The 16,721-nt window shown below is 46.8% G+C and overlaps 1 protein-coding gene across 1 annotated transcript in view; it reads left to right on the top strand.

The window, feature by feature from the left end:
• The window catches only part of Slc4a8 (solute carrier family 4 member 8), a 64,665-nt gene that overhangs the window by 7,044 nt on the left and 40,900 nt on the right, over nucleotides 1–16,721 (top strand). The window contains exons 2-5 of the mRNA XM_013111286.3: nucleotides 5,151–5,232; nucleotides 13,050–13,199; nucleotides 13,925–14,060; nucleotides 14,922–15,082. Of these exons, the coding sequence (XP_012966740.1) occupies nucleotides 5,151–5,232; nucleotides 13,050–13,199; nucleotides 13,925–14,060; nucleotides 14,922–15,082 (529 nt within the window). The remainder of the gene's footprint in view (nucleotides 1–5,150; nucleotides 5,233–13,049; nucleotides 13,200–13,924; nucleotides 14,061–14,921; nucleotides 15,083–16,721) is intronic.

Below are 16,721 nucleotides of genomic sequence, written 5' to 3'. Positions count from 1 at the left end.
TGTATCTCTCCAGGGGCCATCATTCTCCAAGTCTGTACTAAATGGAGAAACAATCACAGAGCCACTGTGGGGTCTCATTTCCCAGCAGACTGCTGGGGGTGAGAAGGACAACTCCTAGATAGCGACTCCTGACACAAGGCCTTGTGGATCACTCTGTCTTGCTGCTGGGTATTTGTAGGCAGCGGGGAAGTAATTGAAGGCACACAGACATGGTCAACCTTTCGGCGTGTGGCACCCACACATTGTCACCCACAAAGTTCATGCTTGAGAACTGCACAGCTCTTGAGTTACAAAAAGCCACCAAAAAGATCACATCTTTGGCTTCATTTGTTCTAAGTCAAAGTTAGACATTCTACAAGAGAAGTAGAGATCTGGGTCAGACAAGGCTTTCAAGGGGCTAGACGTCAGATGTTCTGTCGGGTGAAGAGACAGGTGGAAAGGGATGAGATACAGGTCTGGAAAATAACTGGAGGGCTGCTGAGCAAAAGGATACTTGGATATGTGAGGTTCTGGGGCACTGATGGCGTGGGGGACAGTGTGACTGTTGAGCTGTTTTCATTGGGGGCATGAATCCATGATTAGATTTCTGGAGTTCTCAAAAATGACCACTTTCTTTGCTTTGGGTACTATTAATAAATAATTAATAACAAAACTTGAGCCTTCTAACCCCTTTTTTGCCCCTGTGAGATCTTACTTAACCTTGATTTAGGACCATGTGGAAGACAAGTAAGGTGACATCTAGAGCACAAATGGTAGGCATAAATAAGCGCTTTATTGAAATTACTGCCTAGATCTTTGGTTGACTAGAAACCCAGGAGGTAGGGCTGAGGGTGTCCTCTGTGGGAGTGCTTGCCTGGGAAACCTGGATCTCACTCTGCATTATCGCCCAGGAAGGGATCTCTTAATGCTTTCAATGTTATTCTGGGTGGGGTGATGGGTGGGGTAGGGGCCAGTGGGAGCATAGCATGTAGAAAATTAACTCCATGGGGTGCTTTGGGGTGTGTGGAAGAAGTGTTTGAGATAAAGTTCAGAAGCTCTTACCAGAAGGGTGATGGGGTTCATTTGGGCAGGGCCATCACCACAAGTCCAGAGTAGGACAGCAGGGCCAGTGTGTCAAGAAGGGGGCTCTAGTGGCCTCTGCCTACAACTCATTCTCCCTGCAGTTTCTTGGCTGTGTGTAGGAGCTGGGGCCGTTATGTAATACTCAGCTCTGTTCCTGTCTTTTTATTTGTTCATTACTGAAAGCAAGGCTTTGATTTAACAAGATCTGACTCTTTTTGTTTGTTTGTTTTGAGACAGGGTCTCACTGTGTAGCCTTGGCTGTCCAGGAACTCAGTTTGAAGACCAGGTTGATCTTGAGCTCAGAGATCCACCTCCTGAGTGCTGGGATTAAAGATGTATCACCATGCCCAGTTTCATTCATTTTCTTTAATAATAATTTTTTAGTTTTTGAAGTTATAATACAGTTCCATCATATTTCCTTCTCAAACCCCTCTCATGCACCATCTTGCTCTCTCACTCTCTCAAATTCATGGCCTGATTTTCTTTTATTGTTAACAGACACACACACACACACACAGACACACACACAGACACACACATACACACACAAAGTATATAAATACAACTTGCTCAGTTCACATGTTAACTGTATGTACATGCTCCCAGGGCTGACCACTCCATGTTGGATAACTATTTTGGGGGGCTTTTCCCAGGAAAAGATCATTTTAAAGGATTATAATAGTGCTTTATTTCTCAAGACCAGCCATGCAATGTCAATGATTTAATGAAAACGGTTTATTTTCATTTTTTTTCTATGTGTATGTGTGTTTGTTTTTGTGTGTGCACACTTGTGAGCACACATGACTGTGGAGGCCAGATGAGGGTGTCAGGTCCTCTGGAGCTGGGGTTACTGGTGGTTGTGAGCTCCCATGTGGGTGCTGGGACCCAAACTCTGGTCCTCTGCAAGAGCAGTCAGTGCTTGGCAGCGAGCTCTCTTCAGCCTCCCAGTGTAAATTGTTAGCTAGTCCTGGGACCCTCTGATCCAGGATTAATTCATCATCAATGAATGCCTCAGAAGAAGGATAGAAAAGATGATTACTTGAAAGGAAGATTTTTTTTCTCAATTCACTACTTCCCTCTTTCCCTCCCTCTTTCTCTTAAGGTTGTCTGATGTACCTCTTGTGAATCTAATCTTTCTGGTAGAAGTTGTGGGTGGCCAGGGCCCCACACCACCAAATATATACGCACATATTGCCCCCTTCCTCTGTAGACATCCTACAGGTTCATGGACCCCACATTGGTAAATCTGGCTTACTGTGAACAGTATCTGTAGCAGACGCAGATAGAGCCAACCATTGTGTCACCTGTGCAAGCATAACCAAGAGGCCTGATATTTCTCTCTTTTCAGTTTGACAGTTTCAGACAAATTTGGCATGTGCTTGAAATTTGGGGAACATCTCAAGTGTATATCAAATGAGAGATATTTGCATAGTGAATCATTAAGTACCAATGACTTGCATCAACAATGAACGCACATCTCGTTTCCTCTATGCCTCCCTCCAGTCTCAAATTCCAGCTGAAGGACTTTTTAAAATGTACTGATGCCACATCACAAGATTATTACCATATCTTAAAAAGTAACTGAGAGGTAGGCACATCTCTTTGAGTTCAAGGCTACCCTGGTCTACATAGAGATATTCTGTCTCAAAAAAAAAAAATATATATATAAATAAAGGAATACAATCAAATACCCATTCTGTTTAAGTTTCTGTGAATTACTTATAATTATTTCTTCTTTTCTTTTTGAAGCATTAGTTTATGTAAGCCAGGACCCCACATTAATTCCAGTGTGGCTTTTATAGTGTTCTAGCTGCTGCTGTTGGCTGACAGTGGCTGTTTCCTTTGGTAAGACAAAGAGGACTGATGACCTGTCAGTGAACTCAGCTGTGGATAAGCAAGTTAAGGAAACTTGAAGTTTTCAAACAGTTGACTTTACTTTATATATATATATATATATATATATATATATGTGTGTGTGTGTGTGTGTGTGTGTGTGTGTGTGTGTGTGTGTTAATGTTGAAGGTGTTTTTTTTATGGTTTTTGGAGAAAGGGTTTCTCTGTATTGTTTTGGAGGCTGTCCTGGAACTCGCTCTGTAGACCAGGCTGGCCTCGAACTCACAGAGATCCGCCTGCCTCTGACCTCCGAGTGCTGGGATTAAAGGTGTGCGCCACCAACGCCCGGCTGTCTTATTCTTTTTTTCCTCTGTTTAAAAAGGGATTTGACACCCTCACACAGACATACATGTAGGTGAAATACCAATGTACATAAAATTAAAAAATAAATCATTAAAAAATCAATTGTTTGTAGCTATTCTTTCTTTTTAATTTTTTAAAAAATATTTTATCTATGTGCCTGGGTGTTGCCTGCATGTATGTCTGTGCACCATGTACATGCAGTGCCCTTGGAGGCCAGAAGAGGGCATTAGATTCCCTGGAACTGGAGTTTTTAGGTGGTTGGAAGCTGTCAGGTGGGTGCTGGGAATGGAACTCTTAATCACTGGGCTGTCTCTCCAGACCCCTTTACTCTAAAGTGTAACCAGGCATTTATGTTCCAACTCCCTTTTCTTTGTGAAAATGTAGCAAATCACAGCTTTTTTTTTTACTTCATTTTTAAAACTTTATTTTCTCTCTTGGAGATTTTTTTCATGGTAGTAATAATATGTTATTTTAAATATCTAAAAGGTAAATTATCAAATTAATCACTCTAGGTGACATTTGACATTCTATTTCTCTAAGAATTTATTTTAGTTATTAACCTCATTAAAAATGTCTCCTCGGAGTGATGAGCAAAGGGGTCAAGACCATGATGGTGAAACCCACAAAGACAGCTGACCAGATAAGGGGGAGCTCTTGAATCCCAGACTTATGCCTGAGAGGCCAACAGGAGACTGATCCAGACTCCATGAATGTAGTCTCAGTGAGGAGGCCACAGAAATCACTGGGGCCTTGGGTAGTAGATCAGTGTTTACCATGGTTTATGAATGATCTTTGGGAGCCCATTCCAAATAGAGGGATGCTCTCTCAGCCTGGACACATGGGGAAGGGCCTAGGTCCTGCCCTGGATGAAATGACAGACTTTGGAGGCCTTACCCTCGTTGGGGAATGATGTGGGGATTGGGTGGGGGGTTGGAGGGACTGGTGGAGGGACAAGGGAGGAGGGGTGGGAAACGGAGCAGGGATTGACATGTGAAGCATTCTTGTTTCTAATTTAAATTTAAAAAAATTTAAAAAAATGTCTCCTCATTGGGGAACTAGATTGTCTGTGTTCAGCGTTGTGTTGGGGGTGCACAGATGAGCATGATGAAGTGGGGACTTGGGAGAGAGATCGGAGCAGTAGAGGGGCCCCTGTGCTGCAGAGCGTGGGGGGAAGCCCAGAGTCTGACAGTGTGCACAGGCCCACATGGAGGTGAGAGGTGCCCAGGGTGCCTGTGTCAGAGCCAAAGGAAAGGAAAGGCCGGTGCCAGAGTATCAGTTAAGTGTCTTAGTAAATGGATGCCTTCTCAGGAAGGAGGGCACTGTGACCACAGCATTCTTTTAGGAAAGACCTGATGGCTGGAGAGATGGCATAGCAGTTAAGAGCACTGGCTGTTCTTCATGGGACCCAGGCACAATTCCTAGGACCCACACGGCAGCTCACAGCTTCTGTAACTACAGATCCAGGGGACCTGACACCTTCACACAGGCATGAATGCAGACAAAACACCAATGCACGTGGAATGAAATAAAAAAGAAAGACTTACTGAGCACTCATTGCGTGGACATTCGTGTGAGCACTCACTGTATGGATGTTCACGAGAGTACTCACTATACTCAGTCTTAACTCTTCTCTTCCACATCTGTGACCGCGGGGCACAGAAAGGGAAAGAGAATGGCTGCCATATTTTTTATCTCAAGGTTATTGTGAGGTTCCAACTTAAAAATCTATGTAAATCACCATTTTCCCCCTCCAGGTATCTCAGCAGTCTTGGTGTGCACTGTGGTTTTAAGTATTTGGATGAATAAACATGCATGCATTTTTGTAACTATTTGCATTGAATGAATGAATATTTGTGTAGTTCTGTGACTATTTGCATATCTGTTTTAAACAGAGACCGGATGAGGAAGCTGTGGTGGATCAGGGTGGTACCAGCACCGTCCTCAACATCCACTATGAGAAGGAAGAGTTGGAAGGTAAGAAATGTCTGTCTCATGTGACCAGGGAAAGCAGAGGTTGTCTGGCTTGGAAAAAGCAAGACCTGGGTTCACATTTGACGCTTTCTCCATGGCTGGGAGACCCTGTGGGGAAAACACATGACTTCCTTTGCCTCTTGGTCCCTGTCTTGAAACTAGAGCAGAGGTAACAGTAACCCCTGCCTGGCAGGCTTCTCATGGGGCCCACAGGCAGCACGAGGCACAGCACCTAGAGCTCTGGGAAGCTCAAGATAACATTAACAATAGCAAATAACCCATAGCCTTTTCTCGGAGAGTGTGAAACGCTCACTTAGTTCACTGATTCTTCATACCTTCATTCAAAGAAAATAAAATATCAGTAGTTTAAAAGTTCAGTTTGGCTGTAAAACCTCTTTTAAAACCACATTTCCCCTATTGGCTCTTCATTTTTTAATTGTGCCCATTTCTATCAGATTAAAAAAAAATCTAAGCCAGGCAGTGATGGAGGCACACGTTTAATCCCAGCACTCGGGAGGCAGAGGCAGGCAGATCTCTGTGAGTTCAAGACCAGTCTGATCTACAGAGCGAGTTCCGGGATGGGCTCCAAAGCCACAGAGAAGCCCTGTCTTGAAAAACAAAACAAACAAAAAATCTAAACAAGGAAAGGTATATAGCAACCTACCATCAAAAGACTCAGAGTTCACAGCACACAGTTATGTAAAAATCCCAGTGAAATGGAGGCAGGAGGAGTCAACCATTCTTGTGTCCACCTGCCCAACCATGGTTCCTCATTGTGGGTGACATTCCTTTATGGATGAAGGCTCGTGTCCAGTGCAGCCTTAACAAGGAGCCATGTTTACCTCCTGTGTGAGATGGCTGCCGCTTCCCCTTTGTGCCGAAGGGACAGCAACCTTCTGATGCTCAGACAATATGGGACGCATTTCTCTGTACTGCTTGTTCCCATCAAGGGTTTTAACGAAAACTTGTACAGGCCCCAGAGAAAACTTATTCTTTGGACAGGGAGTGAAGAAAAGCTGGGGAGGCTGATTCGGGCTCTGGGACTGTCACTGTGAAAATTTGTGTGTGTGTGTGTGTGTGTGTGTGTGTGTGTGTGTGTGTGTGTGTGTGTTTCAATGGGTGACCCTGCAGAGGCTGGTGTTGTTTGGGTAAATCAAGGTCAAGTTCTCGAAGTTATTTTGTCCTAGTGGATGAAGGGACAGGGAGAAAGTGGGAGCAGGGAAGTATGGTGTTGGCGGGAGGCCTCTGGTGTGTTAGGCATTGGATCAGGCACTTCAAAGCAGTTACCCTTTCATCTATAGTACTGCTACCCCCCCCAGTGGGAATAAGACCACTGATGAAAAGTTTCTACACCCTGATAAGCCTCTCCACTGATGCAGCAATCCAAATCAGACCAAATCAAACCAAATTAGAAAAAGCCCACGTTTAATGGATACAGCGCTCCCAGGTAGCCTTCCAGCCCACTAGCAAGGAGACAGGAAAGAGAGACCAGAAAAACCACAAGTCTGTTTTCTGGGAGACAGTTCAAATACCCTGTGGGAGTGGTCTTGAGTATCTCTGGGGGAGGGGCCATCATTTGGCAGGCTTTCTGAGATGCAGCAGGGTTTGGAGGGAGATGGGGGAGAGGGGTTTGGGTGGAACCTTCACCGTAACATTCCAGACTCTTTGGGTATATGGATGCCAGGGGCTGGGGCAAAGCTTTTACCATAATGACTACCACAATTCCCAAGGTAAATTTGAAGCAAACTTTATTAAATACTGGCCAGGACGATGGACACTGGCCATGTAAATTCCCAGGATTCCCAGAGTATGGTGCTATGGTATACTAGTCAGGGGCTGATGTATTTCCTGCCTCCATCCAATCAGAGGCAAGCATATATCCTGATGTACTTCCTGTCTGCCTACCTCCGGCCTGCATGTGATCAAGCACTTCCTATGTAGCTGGGACAACCAACCTTGTTTAGAGAAGCAAAAACACGTGGCTTGCTATCTTACATGAACTACTGCCCCAGCATTCCAGGAAGTTCTCTGTCCTTGGGCAAGTGGGGCTTACAGGTTAAAGGCATTTATAGATCTCTTGAACACAGTAATTTAAGCTTAAAATATAACTTTAGCCCTCACAGTACCCCAGACACATGTTGGTGCCGTTACCCTCTTTAGTTGTAGGAACTAACTTGATGATAGCAGAGACTGGGGTGGAAACCCTCTCTTTTCCCCCCTGTACTTCGAGGTGGGCAGGTATAACCTCACCCCCTGGTACTTGCTTCATCATGCTGACATATCTTCATGCTGTCCCATCACCTGGAGGGGCATTGCTCGTAGATGCATTGTCCTCTGGCAATCACCCTGTGGACCGTAGTCCTCCACTGAGAGGTGAATATATATGAGTATTTTTGTACTTTAATTTACTTTTTATTTTATGTGTGTTGGTGTTTTGCCTGCATGTATGTCTGTGTAAGGATGTCAGGTCCCCTGGAATTGGAGCTATAGACAGTTGTGAGCCAACATATGGATGCTGAGAATTGAACCCAGGTCCTCTGCAAGAGCAGTCAGTGTTCATAACCATTGAGCCATCTCTCCAGCCCCATGAGTATTTTTGTGCACTTGGGAATGGAGTAATGAACCCGGGCAAGCTCTCTTGGATTTTGAGGGCCAAGTCTCATCTACTGAGCTCAGCTGAGGAGCTGTTGGGAGCAGCATCTCCCGATGACATCATCTCTTCCTGGTACAGACTCCACTCTGCTGGGAAAGAAAACTGTGGGATGACACATTGCTGGAGGACACTGTGCTGGGAAATGACTTTTTATGACAAGATCTTTCTGAACACTGGAGTCTCTTCTGTTAGCCCTACAGGCAATGGAGGCCTAATGGCCCTGAAATGTCTCAAGAGCAGAGCAGAGCCCGAGAAGAGGAGAGGAAGTGGGGTGTGCTGCTGTGGGCTTGGCTCTGCTGTGGGTTCCACACAGACTTACTCGCTTCAGTGTAATCACAGAACTTGATTATTATGGTCCACATTCGGGAGCCATTTATCACAGACTGATGTCTTCAGGGGCTATGATCAGAACCAGCCGAACAACCCCGAGTCCGACCCTGAATCGGGGTGTGTGGATGCAGGAAAGCTAAATATCCAAGATGTTAAAGACAAGACAGAGACACCTGGTCATATCAGGAGGGCAATCAGTTAATACTGAAGGCCACAGTCTATTGATGTGTTATCTTAAGTAACCATCCAAAGGGGGGGGGCAATGGCAGAAGACATCCATTATCACATATGAAAGGCTGATAGCGGCCTGGCCATGGTGGTGGCACACCCCTTTAATCCCAGCACTCGGGAGGCAGAGGCAGGCGGATCTCTGTGAGTCTGAGGCCAGCCTGGTCTACAGAGTGAGTTCCAGGACAGCCTCCAAAACAATACAGAGAAACCCTGTCTCAAAAAAACCAAACCAAACCAAAATAAAACAAAAGGCTGATAGCAGATATTTCCCTTAATCCCAGAGTCCTCCTTTGCTGCACGTACTCAGGCCCTCAGGCACCCCACACCAGCACGTCTCACTAGCCTTCAGGGTGAGTGTAGGATATTGTTATTTAGAAGAGGAACCATTCCCCCACCTAGGCCGGCAGCAATCAGCTGACATCTAAAAGGCAATAGAAATTCTGGGCTCTCCAAAACTCATGACCAGGTGGAATAGATTACAAAGTGTATGGCCCTGACCCTTGATGAAGCTTCATGCAGGCTAGTGGCGTCACCTAAAGACACAGAGAGAAAAAGCAGCCCCACTTTAATGGAAGATGCCATAAATTGTTTTCTCATTCAGTAATGCAATGCTGTCTCTTCCTTTGACTGTATTTCTTTCTTTCTCTTTTTTTTTTTCTATTTTCTCCGAGACAGGGTTTCTTTGTAGCTTTGGAGGCTGTCCTGGAACTCGCTCTGTAGACCAGGCTGGCCTCAAACTCGCAGAGATCCGTCTGCCTCTGCTGGGATTAAAGACCTGCGCCAACAACACCTGGCTCCTTTGACTGTATTTTGGATGCTCTACCCATGTTCCCTAACACCATCTTCAGAGACCTTGTTTATGATGGAAAATGTTTTTTGAATGAGCTGATTCTACCCATTAGAGAAGGGTCAGAAACAACTGAGCAGCTTCAGAAGACAACTGAGTGACAGTCCACAGGGAATCTCAGTGGCCCCCTCGGCCCCTGTGGAGCACAGGGCATGTATGTTAGTTAGAGGAATGGCTTTTCCCATTTTTTCTGGCAGATCATTACTCCTGATTAAGTCCTATATTTATGACTTTGATGTCAGCTTAATGCACTCTGGCACACTTTAACAAAGGCTGGACCCACTTGGTCATATTTGTAACTAAGGAGGCTTGTGTGTGTTCCACATGTAGAACTTCCCCTGTGGTTACAGACTTTGAGTCACCCTGTATACCCAAAGGAGCAGAGTATCCATTAGTCCTCACTAATGAGCTGCATGTGAGCCCTTGGTAAACAGCACCAGTGGCAGCAGTATATCTGCAGCCCCTCTGTGTGGGTGGCTCGTACCTGTGCTCCAAAGAGAATTACTGTCTCTCATTCACAGTTGCTCTCAGTGTGTGTGTGTGTGTGTGTGTGTGTGTGTGTGTGTGTGTGTGTGTGTGTTCTGTGCCAGCATGGAGGGATACCCCTTTAGTTCTCTTGAGCTGATCATCTGGTTCTAGTAGGGATTGTTTATTTCCATGTTGAATATGTAAACTTGTCCCAAAGGAAGGAACACCCAGAGAAGAGCTGAGCACTGAGCACAGGGGGCCTGGACACATAGGATGACCTATGGTGTCTGTAACCAGGAGGATGACTCTGTATCGTTCAGTTAGTACGAGAGGCAGGAAGGAGACCCTGCTTTGTCAGAGCAGAAGCAGCGAAAGGCTTGGCATCTCTGATGGCAGAGGGTGGGGCTGGCAATCAAAGGTAACTCCTAGGAGAGTTACTTATTTTTTATTTATTTATTTTGTTTTTTCGAGACAGGGTTTCTCTGTATTGTTTTGGAGGCCGTCCTGGAACTCACTCTGTAGACCAGGCTGGCCTCGAACTCACAGGAATCCTCTGCCTCCCAGCCACCAAGGAATTTACACAGCGGTGTGCTATAGACATTAACATGGAATCTCATCTCATTCTTAGGCTCTTTTCTTTTCTTTCTTTCTTTCTTTTGTTTTCTTTTCTTTTCTTTTCTTTTTTGCAACAGGGCCTCACTATTGTCTAGAGTGGTCTCAAACTTACTATGTTCCCCAGATTGACTTCCAAGTTTCAGCCAACCCTTTTCATCCTTCTGTGTGCTAGGATTCTAGGTGTGAGATACCACGCCCACAGTGAGCTTGACTTTCAAAGGTGGAGGATTTTACATTTGTTTTGAGGCGTATTAACCATAGTAGGTCAGTGGTTCTCAAAATATGGGTCATGACCCCTTTTGGAGTCAAACAACTCTTTCACAGGGGTCACCTAAGGCCATCAGAAAACATAGATATTTACATTAGGATTCATAATGGTAGCAAAATTAGAGTTATGAAATGGCAACAAAAGTAATTTTATGGTTGGGGGTCCCCACAGCATGAGGAACTGTACTAAAGGGTCCCCGTTGAAAACCACTGCTGTAGATAAATATTTGAAACTATGTGATCCCATATACCTGTAATCCCAGGCTGAGGCAGAACTGTGCGGAGCCAGCCTGGTAGGCCAAGCTGAGACATACAAAAACCAGGGGTCTGGGGGGCTGTGTGGAGAAGTGAACTTGAAATCCAAAGAATGGGTACCACTAAAAGAGAGGGGGAACAAGGGTCGAGAATCGCCCTTCTCTTGGGGTATGAGGCATCTGAAGGTGTGAGGTGGCTGAAGGCACTCAGAACGCCAAGTAAGAAGGGCGTCTGGAGACCCAGGCTGCATGCGGCTCTCCATAGCATCTGTGGAACCGGAAGACGTGCTGTGACAGCTCTGGTGACTAAGTACCATCTGATGGCTTTACTGTGGACAGCTTTAGTAACGGGCAGGGACAGAAGCCACAGTCAGAGGCCCGGAGCAAGAGCTTGGGGGGGAGGAGGAGGAGGAGGAGGAAGGGGAGGAGGAGGAGGAAGAGGAGGAGGGGGAGGAGGGGGAGGAGAAGGAGAAGGAAGAGGAGGAGGAGGAGGAAGGGGAGGAGGAGGAGGAAGGGGAGGAGGAGGAGGAAGGGGAAGATGAGGGGGAGGAGGGGAAGGAGGAGGAGGGGGAGGAGGAGGAGGAGGAAGAAGGGGAGGAGAAGGAGGAGGAAGAAGAAGAGGAGGAAGAAGAGGAAGAAGAGGAAAGTGAGGAGGAGGAGGAAGGGGGAGGAGGAGGAGGGAGGAGGAGGAGGAGGAGGAAGAAGGGGAAGAGAAGGAGGAGGAAGAGGAAGAGGAGGAAGGCGAGGAGGAGGAGGAAGGCGAGGAGGAGGAGGAAGGCGAGGAGGAGGAGGGGGAGGAGGAGGAGGAGGAGGCCAGTCATGACTCTTGGTGGAGAAGGAAGGAGGGGGGAAACGTAGGAGCAGCAGTCGGGCAGAAATCTCCTCAGGTCAGCCGTGGACAACCGGATGGAGAGGAGAGAGTGAGCAGAGCTTGTGCCGGGGAGTGGGAGGCATGGCATGGACTGCTCCAGAGCCTGGCAGAGAGGAGCCAGACTGACTGAAGGGGTTGCCATGGAAGGGGCTGCGCCTTCTCAGTAAGGCGAGAAGCAGGAGGTCAAAGGGATGGGGAGAATTCCGACACCCGCTGAAGATGAATGCCAAGAGCGGTGGGGACAGAGTGCGTGCAGCGAGGATCTGGTGTGCAGAGCCACGGGAATCGGGCAAATGGGCACAGCGAGACTGAGAGTATCCGGTTTGGGAACTGCCTGGAACTTCTGGTTCTGAGTTCCAGGCTTGGCAAGGAGTCGGGTGGAGGATGAAAACCATAGGGTGTGTGGGAGGAGCGGGGAGCAGGAGGGCAAGAGAGGCTGTGACCGTCTTTCACGCCTCTAAGCCTCACTCCTGATTTAGAAGGCCTGTCTGCAGTAGTCTAGGTGGTGTGGTCCACAGTTCCAGGCATGGCCTTGCGCATTTTCCATGCCTTATTTGCTGCTCTTGATAACGCCATGAATTAAAAAAAAAAAAAAAGCATCTGTGTTCTTTTTAAAAGATGAATCAGGAGAGCCTGGATGGCTTGCTCATGCTCAGACACCTAGTGCCAAAGTATAGACGGGCTGACTGGGGCCTTGACTGTGCTTAACCACCTCTGTATAGATGGGCTGACTGGGGCCTTGACTGTGCTTAACCACCTCTGTTCCTAAACCTGCCGGTCACCATACGGGAATCGCCTCTAAAATCACTCACATTGTTGGTGTAATAGCAAAAAGTAGCATCTCTTCATACTTTGTAAGTCATATTCCCCTCCCTCTTCCTTCCCTCTCTCCATCATCCCTCTCCCTCCTCCCTCTACCCTGCCTCCCAGAGCCTAGCACATGCCGGGTTCTGTGGCTGAGCTACCTTCCCATGTTCTAATATGTGACCTGCTACACCCTTCACACGCCTCCCAGCCACACACCCTCTCTCTCACAGCTAATGTACATAATGAAGCACACGTTCTTTCATTTGATTGTCACAACATCCTTGTGAGGTGTACAGCCATGTGCAGGACAGAGGAAGACACTGTCAACTCTTTGACTGCTGTCTTCAGTCCTGGAGTCTGTAAAGTCTAATCATTCCAGAAGTACCTGGTACAAAACCTGTGATGTTTTTGCTATGAATTATGCTAGACTCCTTTTGTCAAAGGAGTTCTTTCTATAGGCTTTCTTCTCCCATCCAGGTCACAGAACTCTGTATGTGGGGGTCCGGATGCCACTGGGCAGGCAGAGCCATCGGCACCACCGCACTCATGGCCAGAAGCATCGGAGACGAGGAGGGCGGGGCAAAGGAGCCAGCCAGGGCGAAGAGGGTCTGGAAGCCTCCGCCCATGGTAAGACCCTGGGAAAGGGGGAAACACTCTGGGGAGAAAGGGTATTGCCCGGGGAGTGAGGGGTTAACACTCTGGGGAGAGAGGGCCAGTGCCCATGGTAGGGTGGTGTGGTGATTCATGGAAATACAGGAGGCACAGGCAGGTGGTCTTGATTCTCTAGCCCTTGGCTAGGGCTCCCAAGAGGAAGGAATGCTTCTAAGAATTAAAAATTACTTCCTGAAATTGGCATTTCAACGCCTCAATCAGCACTATAAGTAATCCTTTGCTATTTAAAAAAAAATTGTCAGATCTCTAGAAAATGAAAAAACCCATTTTTATGTGTTTGGGTGTTTTGCCTGCATGTATGTTTGTATGCCACATGCTTGCCTGGTGCCCTTGCAGGCCAGAAGAAGGGGTCAGATCACTGGAACTGGAGTTAAACAGTTGTGAGCTGCCATGTGGGTGCTGGGAACTGAACCCAGGTCCTCCAGAAAAGCAGCCAGTGCTCCAACTGCTGAGCCGTCTCTCCAGTCCTGACTTCTAGGTTCTCACGGGACTTCTGAAAGTGGTCTGTCTTCTTGCTTAACTGCTTCCACAGAATAGCCTTTTCTCCAAGAACAAAGGAACTTTAAAATCTATATTCAGGACATCTTCTATATATTCCCAGAGCTGTTAGGCAGAAGCTATTTTTGTTCTGACTTGGAGGATAGATATACATCCAGACCTTTCCCTGGTTGGTTTTCTAGACACCCCATCTCAGCGTGTTCAGTTCATTCTTGGCACCGAGGAAGATGAGGAGCACGTGCCTCATGAGCTGTTCACAGAGCTGGATGAGATCTGTCTGAGAGAGGGCGAGGACGCTGAATGGAAGGAGACAGCCAGGTGAGCCCCCAACAGAACTCAGGTCAGGAGCTCTGGGCACGGGCAGACAGATGTCTACCTCTCAGCAAGTGGCGGGCCTGCTTGCCCTTTGTCTCTTCATGGATGAAGTGGTAGCTAGGAAGCCTGGCCCCAGCTCACAATGATGTGGCGTCGATGCGTGCACTACTGTGGATGGACATTTTCCGTGGGCCAGCTGGCCTGGTGCCAAGTGAAAAGGCAGTTAGTCTTTTGTGTCTCTGTCCTTGTGGATTTCTACAGTCATTCCAAGAACCGATAAAAATGTAACTGTCTCATTAATGTGGTTTGTCAGTGTGTCCAAATGATACAGATTAGATTTTTAAAAGTCATGCTTACTATAGACAATTGAAAAAATAAAGATAAGCAAAGGGGAGAAAATGACAGTGACTTTCTATCCTATTGTCCCAAGGATAAAACAAGGAATATGTCTGGGGTCTTGTACCTACATGTGTCTGTAATATTAGATTTATCTTTGAATAAAATGGGATTAGGACTGAGTATTGGTGGCATAAGCCTTTAATCCCAGCACTTGGGAGGCAGAGACAGGCGGATCTCTATGAGTTCAAGGCCAGCCTGGTCTCCAGAGAGACTTCCAGGACAGCCAGGGCTGTTACACAAGAGAAACCAAAATGAATAAATACATAAATAAATAAATAAGTAAAAAAAAAAGTCGGGGGAGCGGGTGGGTAGGTTTGCACTGTGCTACCACTTGCTTTTTCCAGTTCTTCTGTGTGTGGACATCAGGCCAGGCATTGCAGTCTTTTCTATGGCCACTCAGATATTTTTCCCTCCTGATAAACCCATCTTCTCTCAGTGGCATCTCACTGTTGGCCGTGTTTGCAGGTGGCTGAAGTTTGAAGAGGACGTTGAAGATGGGGGAGAGCGCTGGAGCAAGCCTTACGTGGCAACTCTTTCTCTGCACAGTCTGTTTGAGCTAAGGAGCTGCCTCATCAATGGCACTGTCCTTCTGGACATGCGCGCAAGCAGCATAGAAGAAATTTCAGGTAAGGCTAAAGGGAGGGCAGAGACACTGTGTAAACTCGAAAGTATGAGCGGCAAGAATTCTGGTACACTATACAGTGATTCTTTCTCTTAAGCAAAACAGAACAGCAAAGCCAGAAAGAAAGAAAACGAAAAGGCTGTTGACATGACTCAGGCGCTTGTTTGCTGTGCAAGCTGGGCAACCTGAGTCCCACCCCAGGAGCCCACGATGGAAGGACTGACCTATGAAAGTCCCTCTGTCCTCCACCAGCACGACATACCTTCATCACACACACACATGCACACTAGTAATTGCAACACCAACAATAATAACTTTAAAAAGAAAACTAAAGATGTAAAAGTATAAAATATGTCATCTAGAACAGATATGCATAGCATTCCCGCACTTGAGCCTCTGGGAGGGATTGACCAAATAAGGGAAGAGACCTTGGCAGTTAGCTTTAGGAATGACATCTAATGGTTTTTAGCAAGGCAGAGGGCATGGAGGAGAAGGGAAAGGCCAGCCAGAGTTACGTGCTCCAGTGGGCCAGTGTCCCTTCAATGGGCAGTGCAGCAGTGGAGGTAGCATTGATGGAACAATTTGATGGGCTGGTTTTGGGCAAAAACGGGAGAGTGTTCAGGATTCTGGCTTATGGCTGGATGACTAGAAAATCAGATCTGGTGGGTGGGAAAGAGGATGGGTTTCTTTTCTGTGCTTGGTAAGTTTTAGGGTATGGGGACATCCAGATGATGGCTGTAGGTGACCAGAGCTTTGATGTGACTCTTGAGATAGACCTGAACTGAAATGTATTCTGGGCCATCAGCTCATTGGGCATTTTGTGCTCACAGTCTCAAGGGCAGTTGGATACTGAGGGTAGAAATGGGGGTTGGGAGTCCAGTGTGTAATGTTGGCTGCAGGGGCAGAGTGTCACCCTTGGGGACTGAGGCTCAGGAGTGCTTAGAATGGTGAGAGGACAAACAGGTAACAGCCACCAAATCAGTGTTAGCCTATTAGGACCACTGTGACACATTTCCACATAGGTGGTGGCTCATGTCTGTAATCCTAGTACTTAAAGGTTAAGGCAAGTAGATCAAGTTCAAAACCAGCCTGGGCTTGTAGTAAAATATCATCTCAAAATAAAGCCAACCAAACAATAAGTTTGGGAGTTAGAAATGTGAAGTGAGTTACAGGTAGGGCTGTGTTCCTGAAGGCCCAAGGCAGAAACGGTGTTCTGTGGTCCTTCGGCTCCCAGCTGGGATTCTTGAATTATGATTTTTTTCTTTTGGGAATTTTAAGTGGGATGAGAAAAGTTAAAAACAGTAGATAGAAGAGGGGCCTTGGGTGGATTTTTTTTCCCTTTCAAGATGAAGAATTCTAAAGCATGAGTGTAATGTGAGGGAAGAAATAATTATTACAAAGGTTTCATATGCAGGAACTTGGTTCCCCCATGTAATCTCAGCACTTAGGAAATACAGACAGGAGGACCAGCTGCTCAAAGGCAGCTACTGCGGTGCTCAGTAACAGTCTTCCCGGTGGGCGTGGGCTTTGGCGCTGGGCCTCTCAGAAGATGAGGAGACTGAGTAGAGAGTGGTCATGTAATTCCAAGGTCAGATGGGTCAGGAATAGTGGAACTAGGAATGAAGTGTAGGGCCTGATGCTCT

Source organism: Mesocricetus auratus, unplaced genomic scaffold (genome assembly GCF_017639785.1).
Source record: "Mesocricetus auratus isolate SY011 unplaced genomic scaffold, BCM_Maur_2.0 Super-Scaffold_100010, whole genome shotgun sequence".
Classification (NCBI taxonomy): Eukaryota; Metazoa; Chordata; class Mammalia; order Rodentia; family Cricetidae; genus Mesocricetus; species Mesocricetus auratus.
This window is presented reverse-complemented; position numbering and strand designations above follow the sequence as displayed.